The sequence below is a fragment of the Camellia sinensis genome, chromosome 7 (assembly GCF_055761805.1).
Source record: "Camellia sinensis isolate YWXY chromosome 7, ASM5576180v1, whole genome shotgun sequence".
Lineage (NCBI taxonomy): Eukaryota > Viridiplantae > Streptophyta > Magnoliopsida > Ericales > Theaceae > Camellia > Camellia sinensis.
This window is the reverse complement of record NC_138967.1, coordinates 168,381,451-168,396,127: the sequence shown is the minus strand read 5'-3', so window position 1 is coordinate 168,396,127 and position 14,677 is coordinate 168,381,451. Positions and strand designations below refer to the sequence as shown.

The 14,677-nt window shown below is 41.0% G+C and overlaps 1 protein-coding gene across 4 annotated transcripts in view; it reads left to right on the top strand.

Moving 5' to 3' along the window:
- LOC114318943 (uncharacterized) overlaps positions 1 to 14,340 on the top strand; it is a 30,118-nt gene extending 15,778 nt beyond the window's left edge. For 2 of the 4 annotated variants that reach the window (XR_014336381.1, XR_014336380.1), the window contains exons 9-12: positions 150 to 311; positions 10,664 to 11,155; positions 12,009 to 12,404; positions 13,032 to 14,340. Coding sequence is in view for 2 of the 4 variants with exons in the window: in XM_082879746.1 (XP_082735872.1) it covers positions 150 to 311; positions 10,664 to 11,155; positions 12,009 to 12,299 (945 nt within the window). In the remaining 2 variants the exon portion in view is untranslated. Of the gene's footprint in view, positions 1 to 149; positions 312 to 10,663; positions 11,156 to 12,008; positions 12,869 to 13,031 lie in introns of those variants that run through there. The other 2 variants (XM_082879746.1, XM_028265923.2) reach the window with 1 other exon arrangement.
- The last annotated feature ends 337 nt before the right edge of the window (positions 14,341 to 14,677 follow it).

The window sequence follows — 14,677 nt, the reverse complement described above, 5'->3', positions numbered from 1 at the left end:
AGTAATGTTTCGTTTCTAAATGGTAACATTAATTTTTAGTTTCTAATTATAAATTTCTCAAGATATATAATTATGTTTATGGATGTTAATTTATAGTTTTAATCTACTTCTAAGAGTGTTTTGCAATGGCTCCATATCTTTGTGTATAGGTTCCACAACCATTCGATGCAGCCAGCTGTTATGCCCAATTTTATCGGTCTGGCACTGATAGTGATGGCTGCATTTCTCCCTTTCATTCACCTGGAGTTACAGTCAAGTACAATGGGAATGTTACAGTGTTGTCTCCGCAGACTTCTCAGTCTGCTCAAGAGGTTTGTACATCATGTCAAGAACCTTAGACTTTTTTAGCCACTGCAAGAAAATATTATGAGATTCCTTCCAATTCTTTCACGAAAATATTTACGTGGTGGAGAAATTACTCAGAAAATGTTTGTTAGATGAACTTGTTAATATCATGAATTCATGAGGTTATATTGTCTGTTCAGTGATGAGTCATTGAAAAAAACCAACCAATTTTATTAATATTAGGCAAAAAAACATAGATTGATATGGGTCCGCGATTTTAAGAAGGTAATATTCCCAGTTAAGAAAGAAGTTAGGCCATGCCGGCGGATACTTTTCCTCGGCGGCCGGTCGTTCGAGTTTGAGGAGACGTCAGTGGGAGTGATTGGGAAACACTAGTTATCCATTGTTAAGAGGGGGGAGGGGCTTCGACAGGCGGTGCTGTTGAATGACTCGGAGGCTCGTTGGATTGTGGCCTGATTGAAGTTAGCATCTACGGAACCAGGTAACTTCAGGTTTTTGGGTCGTCTAAGTGGGGGTAATCGAACTATAGCACTTTAGGTTCGAGGCGAGGAAGGAGGGGGGTCGTCGGTTCAAGTAGTGGTGACAACAGGGAAGCGGCGCGACCAAATTTTCATACCTATGTCCGAGTTCAGTGATGGTTGGGAAGGGGTGGCGCTGGTCATCGATGGCTTCGGGTTGACCGATGCGAGGGTATCGCGACCTATTGCTTCGAGGAAGGTGATGTTCCACTTTGGGTCACTGTCATCAACCACTGAAGAATCTGAAGGGGCCGTCAGTGTTGGGGTGGAGGTGAAGTGGTTCCGGATGTTGGATAGGTTGCTGGTAGGCAAGATGGGGGGGATGGGTGGAAAAGGTTTGAGTTTCGTGACTATCTTCTATTGGGTTAGGCGCTGGTGGCGGCATTTGGGGAAGGTAGAGGTGCGACTATTGGGAGACACAACCTTTTAGTTCGTTTTTTCCTCCAAAGGTGAGGCGGACACACTGCTGCGTCGGAGGTGGACGGTGGAGGGATGTGATCTACTGTTGGTGTGGTGGTCCCTATTGGCTCTCTGTACTTCAAGGCAGCACTTGAGGCTTGAGAAGAGTGTTTGGATTCGGGTGATGGGTCTGTCGATTTATCTCCGTGGGGAAGAGGTGTATCGTTTTCTCGGCGATCGGTGTGGTGGCTTTGTGGAGGCTGATGTGTCGTCGGTGGATCTGGGCTCAATTCAGCTACGCGTGCGATGTTCTGAGAATTTGCCGGCGCAAGTCTCCCTCCGCTGGGGGATGTGGCAGTTCGCGTTGCCAGTATGGATTGAGGCCGAGTCGGTGGTGGAGCTGAGGTCGTCGACGACCGGGAAAGTGGGGGTATCAGGTTCGTACATGGAAAGGAGGGATTTTGGGCCATCAACGCATGGAGTCTTGTGGAGATTTGGGGTGACTGAATATTTGCAAAAATTTAGGAAGAATAAGAGGTCCATGGGTTTTCGGGGCTACAACACCCAGCATGTGGGGGTGAATGTGGGCTATCACAGGGGGGCCAAGGGGGGGTAGGTGGGCTTGAGCAAGGCCCAGGAAGCTAGTAAAGGCGTAGTGGGCCAATGCAGGTGGGCTGTGATTAATAATAAGGGGCATCACTTGTGGGCCAAGGACGCTAAAGGAGTAGGCTCTTTAGCTGGACTTAAGCCCAATAAGGGGTGATTTGGGTCATTCTGGGAAGCCCAAAGTTCAATCCGATTTTACTAATGTGGGTTGGCTTGCTAGTGGAGCGGGTTGTAGTGTTTTGTGCGATACAAACCCAGGTGCGATGGGTTAGGTGGATTCGCTAGAAGCTAGTGCTCGTTGCCGATGATCTGAGTCGCCGTCGGGGTTGGAGTTGGTGGTTCGTCGAGACCTATCTGCTGCTGAACCAGGGTTGCAGTTGATCGCGGAAGTGGAAGGTGCTAGCTCTTAATCGGAGAGTTCGGAGTCGGAAGAACGGGAGACCCAGGCTGAAACAGAGATGCCCAGAGGTGCAACTTGGGACGATCGAGGTGGGCAGGGGCACGACAGTCGTGGAGACTCGCAGGTCATGGTGCTGCAACCCTTAGTGGAGGAAAGAGATCTGGCAGTATGTCTGAGATAGAAACAGAGGGAGTTCAGTGTTAGCGATGAATTGACTGGGGATGAGATTCCTTCGGCTGAGGTTGTGTCTGAGTAGGTGTTGGAACGTATTAGTGAAGTCAGCCGTTGTTTGGGTTTATCATTTGAAGGCCACGAAGAGGAGGCAATGCAATTGTTTGCAGCAGTAGAGGCGTCGTGGCGACAAGGGCCACTCAGTCAAGGGGTGTCTATGGCCTCTGTGACCCCTTGTAAAGGTAATTGAGAGCTGAAAAATTTGGAATGTATTGTGAATTATGATCATAGAGTGAAAAATGCAGGACAGAGTGAAAGGAGAGATCGAAGGGGACCATTGCTGTTGAAATGAAATTAAAAATCGTATCGTGGAATGTGCGGGGTTTGAATGATAAGGATAAGAGGGTGGCAGTGAAGGTAGTGTTGCGGAGTGCCAAAGTTGACGTTGTGTGTTTACAAGAGACGAAGATGGCAGTGGTAGGGGCGGAGTTGATTCACGAGGTGTGGGGGGGCGATTTGTGGAATGGACATTTCTGCCCTCATTGGGCACAGCGGGTGGGGTTCTTTGTTGGGATCGAAGGGTGGTGGTGAGGGAGGGGGAGGAGGAGGAGGAGGTTGGTGGCTTTTTTGTATCCTGTTTGTTTCGATATGTGGAGGATAATTTTCGATGGGGTTTTACTGGGGTGTATGCAAGGTTGTTAAAATCGGGATCCTACGTTGGATCGTTGGAAGTGTTTATAGGATCGGATCGTAGAATCGGATCGAGGATCGTAAGATCCTACCGAAAAAGACAAATTACATAATAATTTAATTTAAATAAATATTTCTTATAAAGTATACACAAAATGAGCCTATATTCTATTAAAAAGAAGTGAAGATAATGTGAAAAATATAATACTCTATATATAATGTACATATAATATTATGCAATAGAAAACTCAACGGTAAACGTTTTGTATTTCATCAAAAAAGAATTTGAAGAAGAAGAATTCTATAACAAAATACTTTATAATCTACAATAATGCATAAAAAGTGAAGAAAAAATATTTAACAAAGTTGAATATGAAAATAGATTGAGAACTCAAAAGAGTAGCTTAGTCGAATGATAAGGTTTGTCGTTAGCATCCCTGGTGGAGCGGATTCGAGCTACAAAAATAATTTCTCGAAAAATTGGGATAAAGTTTCAATCATCTTACCCTCCTTAGACTCCGCTAAAGCTAAGTTTGTTTTTTCGACTATTTAATTTTCTTAAATTACTGCAATATTTGAATGTTTGTTTCCTAATTTGTTGTTCTTAGTCTATTTGATTCAATACTACTTAATTTTTATTATTTATTTTGACCACATAAATTGGTATTTAGACAACAAATATAAAATTTACAATAAAATATGTCATACAATACAAAACAAGGCTTGTAAATTGGATCGAATTCGGATCGGGATTCCACGATCCTATAAGATCCCACTACCAGGATCGAAAGATCCTACCTATAAGGAGATTTTTACATGATCCGGATCGATTGTACTCAAATGGATCGTAAGATCGTAGGATCGTAAGATCCGGATCGGGATTCTGATAACTATGGGTGTATGGGCATGTGCAAAATTCTGAGCGGGGTATGTTCTTGGAGGAGATAGAGAACATAGCGTTTTGCTGGGATGTACCATGGTGTGTGGGGTGATTTTAATGTTGTTTGTTTGCCATTAGAGAAGGTGGGGACTATTAGGAGCTCGGGCGCAATGAGGGCTTTTTGTTATTTTATTGATGAATTGCACTTGGTTGATTTACCTATCTAGGGAGGCAGTTTCACTTGGTCAAATAGGTAGAGTTTGTCTCGATTTGACTGGTTTCTGGTTACTGGGGGCTGGGAGGCGCATTTTTTTGAGGTTGTTCAAATCCGTTTACCTCGGCCTGTGTTTGACCATTGGCCTATTTTGCTTGATAGTGGGGGGATTCGTCGTGGTCCCATGACATTTTTGTTTTGAGAATATGTGGCTGCAAAAGGAGGGCCTCTTGGAGTTGGTCTGTGGATGGTGGAATAGTTACATGTTTCTTGGTTCTCTTAGTTGCTGAAAGCAGAATTAAAAAAGTGGAATAAAGACGTGTTTAGTCGGCTAGAGGGTAAAAAAGCAGCGGTGGTGTCCTTATTTCAATCCTTGGATGAGCTAGAGGTTCAAGGTGGGATGTCTACAGATGATGGTGTCCGAAAGGAGGCGGCTAGATAGGATTTTGTTTATATATCTCGTTTAGAGGAGGTCTGTTTCCGACAAAAGTATGGATGTCTGTGGTTGAAGGATGGGGATCGGAATACAAAATTCTTCCATTGGATGGCGAATGCTCATCGGAGGGTTAATTAGATCAGTAGGATACGGCCGAGAGCTGCACATAGATGTGGATATTTGGGAGGGGGTAGTGGGCTTTTATCAGTATCTTTTCTGGCAACAAGAAGGGGCATGGAGGCCGGGGCTGGAAGGTGTTCAGTTTGATATGATCCTGGGCGAGGATAGGCAGAGGTTGGAGCATCCTTTTATGGAAGAGGAGGTGTTTGGGGCCTTGCGGGCTATGAGTGGGGATAAAGCTCTAGGCTTGGATGGTTTCACAATGGCTTTTTTCCAGCAATGTTGGAGTGTGGTTAAGGGTGATGTAATGGCCACATTGGGGGCTTTTTTGGTGTCTGGGCAATTTGAGAAAAGTTTCAATGTTACTTTTTTGGCTTTGATTCCTAAAAAAGGGGGGCTGAGGTTGTTCGTGATTTTAGGCCTATTAGTCTGTTGGGGAGTGTATATAAGTTATTAGCTAAAGTATTGGCTAATAGACTTCGAGGAGTCTTACAAGCTATGGTGTCCGAGTCCCAGAATGCGTTTGTCGGGGGGCGACAGATTCTTGATGCAGTTTTGATTGCTAATGAGTGTGTGGATTTTTGGATTCGTTAGGGGCGTCCTGGTTTGATTTGTAAATTGGATATTGAGAAGGCGTACGACAACGTTAAATGGGAGTTCCTATTGTATGCTTTGGTTCGGATGGGCTTTGGGGAGACTTGGTGTCGGTGGATCAAGTTCTACATATCGACAGTGCGGATGTATGTGTTGATTAATGGGACTCCGGTGGGATTCTTTCAGACATATTGAGGTCTTCGGCAGGGGGACCCTTTGTCGCCATTGCTATTTATCTTAGTTATGGAAGCATTGAGTAGATTGTTAGATAGAGCCGTGTGCGAAGGTCTTTTGGACGGATTTGCTGTGGGTTCGTTGGTTGGGAATCCTATTAGGGTATTGCATTTGCTCTATGCGGATTTTGATTTTTGTGGGGCGGAAGCGGAGCAAGTTGGTTATTTGAGATGTGTTTTGCTTTGTTTTGAGGCCTTCGGGTCAATTTGCAGAAGTTGGAGCTTATTCCAGTTGGGGAGGTTGATAGGTTGCCCATTATGGCAGCGGTGTTGGGGTGTAAGGTCTCGGTTTTGCCGGTGTCATATTTGGTTTTGCCGTTAGAGGCTTCCTTTAAGGCGAAAGGGGTGTGGGATGGAGTAGTGCAACGCGTTCAATGTCGATTAGCGAGTTGGAAGTGTCGATATCTTTCGAAAGGCGGCCGGTTGACTTTGATTAAGAGTGTGCTGAGTAGTATTCCGACTTATTTCATGTCGGTTCATATTATACCAGTGTCAGTGGCGCAATGGGTGGAGAAGCTTCAAAGGGACTTTTTGTGGGGTAGTGGTGGTGATGATTTTAGGTATCACTTGGTTGATTGGGGGCGGATTTGTCAGGCTGGTGGTTTGGGGGTGAGGAGGTTGGTGATTTTCAATAGAGCTTTGCTAGGGAAGTGGTTATGGCGCTTTGCTTTGGAGAATGACAGATTGTGGTGGCAGGTGATGGCTTCTAAATATGGGGTGGGAAGAGGGGGTTGGGTTTCGAGGGATGTGTCCTGTACTTATGGGTGTGGGTTGTGGAAAGGGATTTGGCTGGGGAGGGTCGAGTTTTGGAAGTGGATAGGGTTTAAGGTGGGGGATGGGATTAGGGTGAGGTTCTGGAAAGACAGGTGGTGTAGGGAGGTGGTGTTGGAGACTCGTTTTCCTTTGATTTTTCATAATGTGACGGATCGGGATGCTCCGGTGGCTTCTTATATGGGAGGTGGAGGTGCGGTGGTTTGGGATATTCAATTACGGCGGGAGGTCCAAGATTGAGAGGTTGATCAGCTGGTGGAGTTGTGGGATTTTTTATATGGTTTGGGGACTGTTGGGGTTGGACAAGATGTCATGGTGTGGAATGGGGTGGGGACAAAGGGACGGTTCACAGTAGCATCATTTTATTGGGGTTTAGTGGGGAATTGTAGTAGGATCTTTCCATAGAAAAGTATTTGGGTTCCGGGGGTTCCGTCTAAGGTTGCCTTTATCATGTGGACGGCAACATTAGGTCAGAATCTTACATTGGATAGTTTGATGCAAAGGGGGCACGTTTTAGTGAATCAATGTTGCATATGTTGTGATGATGCTGAGTCGGTGGACCATTTGTTTCTTCATTGTTCAGTGGCTTCGTATTTGTGGGGTTTCGTCTGCTCACTTTTTGGGGTTGTTTCGGTTCAACCGAAAGGGGTGTTGGATTTGCTTTGGGCTTGGCGTGGCGTCCGGCTCAGCGTCGACGTCAGCGGGTGTGGTTATTGGCACCATTCTGTTTAATGTGGCTAGTTTGGTTGGAGTGGAATAGACGCACCTTTTTAGAGGTTCTTCATGGTGTCTCTTGGTTACAGAATTGCCTTCTTTTAGTTATATATAGTTGGTTGGAGGGTAGGGTGGATCCGGATCTATTTGTGCTTTTAGACTTTTTAGATGAGGTGATTGGTTAGCGCTTGTTTTATTTTTGTGGTCTCCCCAATCTGGGGTGGTCTCCCTGTATTTGTTGCATCATCTTAATGTTTTCTCAATAATATTTGCTTATTTATCCAAAAAAAAAAAAAATATATATATATATATTGTCTGTTCGGTGAGTACCATGCTAATTTTGTTTACAACTTTCGAATCTCTGGACTTGTTAATGTGCTGCTGATGTCTTTCTGCCTTACATGTAGGAGAATTTGTTTTTCTGGGTGACAAAAACCTGTACACTGTCATTATCTGTAGTTATGATGTGATACATATGTTACATATGTTTGTCCACGACGCACATCTCTTGTATCTCATGTCGTATATATATTTTGGTTCGTTAATGATATAAGAAATTGTTCAGGAGAGCTCCAAGTCAGAAGTATAGTTCCAATAGAATTTAATTCTCTTAAGCATATACAAGAATTCCTAGATACTTATCATGAAGGTGTACTTATTTTATGTTTGGATGGAGGGAATGTAGAGTAGTGGGAATCTTATTTCATATCTCCTTCATTCTGTCATTTTGGTGGGTAGATATGGGAAGTTATTATAGTTAGCCATTCAAGGCAGCACAAGGTTCCCAAACTGTGTGGGAATCTTGTCCCACACTCCCATGGGAATCTCACATTCCTAGACTATTTATGAACAAAGTAGAAAGGCAGGCCACAATATTTAAGATCTCATGGCTTTCCCTCGTAAGCTTCATGACTGTTCTAAAAGCTTGAATAATATGTTTCGAGTAATAGGGACGAAAATGGAAGACACGTTTGTTGATCTCAATCCCCACTCGCAGAGGTGATACGCTAGAGTGAAGAATCTCTGGTTGAGCTGAGGGGGTGTTGCAAAGCAATCTTGGATTACTGGCCCTAGATCTCAAGCAGAAGGGCTTTGTTGCGAGTGTGTCTTCATGAGCAGCTCTAGAAATGCCTTAGTGGAAAATGCATTATGCCTGATACCCTGGAGAGGAGCATATGGAGTTGTGGTTGGTCTTTGTTTCACTGAAGGAGGTTTTACGTGTGGAACCCAAGTATTTGAGATAGCAACATGATGTGGATCCATCATGGCTCATCACGTAGGAGATCTGAATACACCTGCAACTAGTTAAAGAGTTTTACTTAAATTGGTGAAAAATCAAATTGATTGCCTGGATCATACGTTGTTCTATCTTTTTGAAGTGTAATAAGATTATTCACTGATTGGAGCAGATATTAATGGGGTGAATATTGCTACACATCAAATTTGTTGCTGAACTAAGCTTTGGCATGGTTGATAGCAGTGTTATCAAAGGTGCGCCTAAGCGCTAAGCGAGGTGAGGCGAGGGTGTAGCGCTTCATACACACTGAGGCGAGGCGAAATGGTGAGGCGAAGGAGAAGCGCATGAAGCGAGGCTTAGGCGATGAAGCGAGAGGCGATATGAAGTGACGCTTCACCAGATTTTGCCTGATTTCAATTCGAATGATCTGGGCCCTTCATTTGGATGACTTTTGTGCAATTTGTGGACCTGCTTTGCACCTTATAATTGTTTTCTACTAAATAAGAAGTCGAAACTCTAAGTTGACTTCGTTCCAGTCGACATTGAAAGGTATACCCTAAGTCGACTTCACCTGGGTCTTCTTCTTCCTTCTTCGGACATCGTTCCAGTCGATTATCAGAGGCGAGTTCCTGCTCTTCTTCTTCCTTTCTCCTTTTTTCCCTTTGTCCTCTCCTGCTGTCGCTGATTCTTCATCTTCTTTTCTTCGTCCTTTCTTCATTTTTCTTTTCTTCTTCATTTCTTCATTTTTTTTACGTCTTCAAGAACACTGTCGGACCGCTTTTTTTTTTTTTTTTTTCCTAGTTATTTTAATTTGTTTAATTATTTTTCTGTGTTATTTTTTTTCCAACGAAATTTTTTTTCAATTGATTTGTTTAATTATTTTTCTGTGTTATTTTACAATTATTTTGCTGTGTTAATTGTATAATTATTTTGCTGAAAAAATTTCAATCAATTTTGCTGAAAAATTTCAATTATTTTGCTGAAAAAATTTCAATTAATTTTGCTGAAAATTTTTAATTATTTTGCTGAAATTTTAATTATTTTGCTGAAAAAATTTATTTATGTTAAATTTCAAATTTCTTTATTTTAATTATTAATGCATACCCTGCCCAGAAAGAAGAATTGACTGGGGAAAAAAAAAAATGCATGATGATTTTTGAAAATATTTATATTTTTGTTGGATATGGATATATAGTATTTGGAATGATAAATGCATGATGGTTTTTGAAATTATTTATATTTTTGTCTATACTATTTATTTTAAAAAATTATCGTTTGTGGTCGCATCGATTTGATGAAGCCCTCGCCTCGCCTCGCCTCGTCTCCTCGCCTCGCGCTTAGGCGTTAGGAGACATTGTCGCCTCGGCTCGCTTTTCGCCTTAAAAAACACTGGTTGATAGTAATCAATCTTTTTAGCTTTTAAGGAATGCTATGACATTTTCTCTTTTGAGAATGTCCTTTCCTTTTGTTTCGCTAATCTTTTGAAGGTGCTCCTAACATTTTATATTCTAGTGTTTTTTGTTTTTAAAAATCTGAATTTGGTTATGGCTGCTCTGTTGTTGGTCATGATGCCTGGAAATATAGTTGGTTGAGTTTGAGGATTACATTTTCTCCTTACTAAGAAGCATCTTGTGGGAATCATTTGGATCAACTCTGCAAGCTCTTGTGCTCTGATATGTTTTGTGCACTTTTAAAAAAAAAAAACAATATTAAAATACATTAACAAGAGTACAAGGATTTGATCAAATTATATTGGTTTCTCTATTTAGTGTGTAAGAGATTTATATGCATTAAATGTGTACTAGAAATTTAGGTAGCGTTTGGTAGAGTTTTGTAAATGTGATTTGAGAGTATGAGTTGTATTTGGAGTTTGTGTGTTGTGAAATTATGATTTGAGTGTAGAAAATTTGTTTGGTAAAGAGTTTTGAAAATATTTTTGAAAAGAGTTCTGATTTGAGTGGAAAATTGTTGATGTAACCTTTGATATGTGATACAAAAATTTACAACTCATAACTAAACATACAACTCAAAATTATTTTAAAGTACATAAAATTTTTTAAAATTTCAGAAAATATTTTTTTCGATTATATAAATCAATTGCAAAAAAAAAAAAAAAAAAAAAATCACTATTCCGGTCAACCGGCCGGACATCCCGTTAGGCAAAATTTTCAAAAAAAAAAAGAAAAACGCATCTGTCAAAACAGAAAACCGCAGGTGTTCTGTGCAGAGTTTTGGAATCATCGTTTGAGAACACTAACCAAACACCATACTTGAATTAAGGTGTGGAATCATGATTTGAATTCACAACCAAACAGAGCCTTATCTTTTAATATCTTCATGTACATTTCTAATGCTTACATATGTCCAATTGCAGGGTGGGAATTCTATGGTTTTGTCTATGGCAGGTCCAACTCCTCATGTGACTCAAGCTGGTGGGGTTGTGCAGAGCTCAATAGCCGTAACACAGCAACCGCTCCCCGTTTTTCGACAGCCTACAGGGATGCCTATACCTCATTATCCTCCAAACTACATTCCATATGGTCATTATTTCTCGCCTTTTTATGTTCCCCCTCCGGCCATCCATCAATTTTTAAGCAACGGTGCGTTCCCTCAGCAATCCCAGGCTGGCGGCATATATCCGGCTCCTCCAGGGGCTACTGCTAAATATTCACTTTCACAATACAAAGTGGGAAGTAATACGGGAAACTCCACCCATGGTGGAGTGGTGGGAAACTATGGACCATACGGCTCCTCCCCAGCTGGTTATAATCCCAGTACCGCTTCAACAGCCGGAAACTCAACTGCCAATGAGGATCTTGCTGCAGCCCAGTTCAAGGAAAATAATGTCTACATTACAGGACAGCAGGTTGGTTTTAATTACACTGCATGATTAAGCTTATTATTTTGTTTTGGTTTTGAAAACTGGTGGGCAACTAATAAATAACATGTGCATAAAATGAGTATAGGTGAGATGAGATTATAAATTAGAAATGATTGTATTCGTGGATTTTCAAAAAAAAATTAGGTTGAAACAAATTTATTATGTCATGTATATGAATAATTTATTCAAAGATCATGAAAAACATGTAACATATCACTAATTACATTAACAGGCATATATTTCATAACTTAAACATCATGACATCATTCATGTAACAATTACATTCTAAAGAATGCAAAACAATTATAAAACAATATTATAATTCACATGATGTATATATTTTGTAAAACATGTTTAGAGTTCATAAATTGTGTTATGAAGAATACAAAATATTGTTATTATAAAGAGATTCACCACAGAGGACCTGTTCAGAGAGTTTAAGTATTGCCAATGTATTTGTGAAGTTTCAATAAAGTGTTTGATATGATGAATTTGAATTTTTAATTAAGACACATTGAAAAGGTGTCAAACATGCTTTTAGAAGTGTTTGAAGAGTATTGGTGTCTGACACGATTATTGGACACGACATGCTTCCTCTATGGTAGTGTCCGTGCTTCTTAAATTAACCACAACCCCTCCTCTTCTCTCCAAGAAAAAGAAAAGAAAAGAAAGAAGATGCAAGCTGTTACCTCAATGATTTTGCCATTTTTTTCCATCTCTTCATACACGTATATGTTTGCATATTTTAAGGTATTTCCAACTAAGTTCTAGAGCTGAAAGAAGATTTATTTTTCAGTAGTGGTAAATTTGTTCCCTCCTTTTTTTCCTTCTCTGGCAGAGCGAAGGTTCAGCAGTATGGATCGCTGCGCCGGCCCGAGACATTTCTGGCTTACAGCCTAGTTCATTCTACAATCTTCCTCAGGGTCAAGTGACTTTTGCCCCAACGCAGGCTGGCCATGGCACCTTCACCAGTATCTATCACCCCGCTCAAGCAGTTTCAGCAATGACCGTTCACCCTCTTCTTCAACAGTCTCAGACCATGGCTTCAGCTGCCGATATTGTGGGACCCACATCCAGTGTTTATCAGCAACCTCAGCATGCACAAATTAACTGGCGCAATAACTACTGAAGGAAGGAGCTATTTATTTTTTTTGCAGAACAAGCTAAATCAAGAACTGCAATGCCCAATATAGAGATTTTTTTGGGACTTGGAATGGACAAAAACAACGGAAAGGTACAAGATAGGCCTGGATTGAGTGTCGATCTATAGAAAGATTTGATTGGGTGGAGCATATTTAAGGTGAAATCCTACTGTAACTGATTTGCAACCATTTTAAGTTAGTTGATCAGAGGGGTATGTTCAGGTCTTCCCTTTCTTGCTGCTGTGTATGTGGTTTTACCATTTTTCCGCTCACAATGGCGAAGCATTTTTGTAATTTCCAACTTTATTAGAGAAATGTCCACTTTGAGAAACTTTTTTACTTTTCTTTTCCCCCTCCCTTTGATTTGAGGTTTTTTTTTATAGGACTGTGGAAGGTAAGATTAGGGTTTTTTTAGAGGATTTTTCTGGTTCTTGTTTTTTGTTCTCTCATCTTTCGCTGTCTTACCTGTAAAGTGATTTTTGATAGCAAGAAAGGATGTACTTTTAATTGTTGTAATTGATTTTGGTATAAGCAAAAGCTCCTTCAGTTATTCCAATTGATTTTGAGATTTTGCTTGAAATTTTATTTCTCAATTTATTTTTTGGTTGAACCTGGAGATTGTAAATTGTTCCTGATCCAACAAAAATCAAATATTATTTCTACTGTTCTAACGTCTAATTTATTTTACCTCCCTGAATTAGTAAATATCCGATCTGCAGGGTATGATTTAGAGACGTACTCATTTATACCGACCAAGATGCGAAGTGGTGAGTCGATTAAATCAGAGGGAAGTTCATTTTTACCGATCAAGACACAGAGAGGTGAGTCAATTCAATAAGAGGGAAGTTTTCAGAATCTGTTTCTTTTCCGTTCCTTTCTTTTCTTTTCCTTGCCTTTCTGTAATGGTTAATGTGAGTGGTGTGGTCTGTGAAATGAAAATTGGGCATATGTTTTTCAAAAAAATTGTTGGCCTATTCTTCTGTTGGAAACAAAAACATACCTACAAAAGCAAAACAACAAAAATCCATGGCCTGCTCTTTGGAGTCTCGTCTAATTCGCCTGCTTTGATTTTATCTTCAAATTTCCTCTGAATATTATATTTTTTATTATAATATTAGTTGGCTCATTAAAAAAGCCACCTCTCGAATCCATCGATGGTTGAATCTATAAAGAATTTAAGCTTTTTTTCTCGTACAACACTTTTTGCTCTACATATTTCAACTGCTAAAAACTGCCACTCCAAACATGTTACACAAATTGTTCGGCATCCGGAAGCATAAGCCGCCACCGTCATCATCGCGCTGCCTAGTTCCGGCAAAACCTGCCGCCACTCCGGCAGTAGAAGAGAGGTCTTCGGCCTTGAAGATCATCCATGCCGGAGGCCGTGTTGAGAACTATTACATGGCCATCCCGGCAAACCGGATTACGGCTAAGTATCCTTCTTTTATACTTGCCCGGCCGGATGTTTTCCGGCGGCCGTGGGATGCAGTGGTCCGGCCAGAAGAGATCCTCGTCCCAGGTCAAAAATTCTTCGTCGTTCCTCGCCAGACGTTGAAGAAGCTCCGGAAAAGAATCCGGAAGCCCGGCAGCGGAGAGCGCTGGACTCACTCTCTCTCCCAATCTTCCGTTGATGTCTCAGTTGAGGTTGTTTCCCGTCAGAAAGATGACTTTTCTAGCAAGTCCTTCCAACAAAGTAATATTGGTATTTCAAGCGTCGCAACGTTGAAAAGTAATGAAAAAACTGGTATTCGGGTTCGTCGCGTGCGATTCTTTGGCATTGATACGAAGCATGACTCGGATTCGATTTCAATGGAGAAGAAGGGAGGTGGAGAGGAGAATCCAAAGAAGGGCTCGGAAAGTCAGCATGGAGGAGGGAAAAGGAGGGTACGGAACATGGTGACATGGAACCCGACACTGACAGTGATCATAGAGACTCAGGGCGCCAACGATTGATGCTTTTTTTTTGGTGTGTGTGTGGATGTGTTGTTGAATTTTGATGGGTCTAATCTGAATTTTTTTCTCTGTACAGATTAACTAGACTTCCGGTTTTTTTCATGATTCAATAATAGCACATATATGTTGTTGAAAAAAAGTTCGAAGAAGAGTCAAAACGCAAATGCAGAGTTAGTCCAGAGCAACTCATTATTATCTATTGCGTACAAGTATGTTGTAGACTTTGGATCTAGATTTGAGTCTTCACACAAATTCAAAAAGAACATATTGTTGATAATTCCCGTTTATTGCACATTTTATAAAAAAAAATATTATTTATTATTATTATTATTTTTATATCAGAAAGTACATAGTTTGATTTTTGATGCATTTCTCATATGAGAAGCACCCAACATATAATTTAACAAAACAG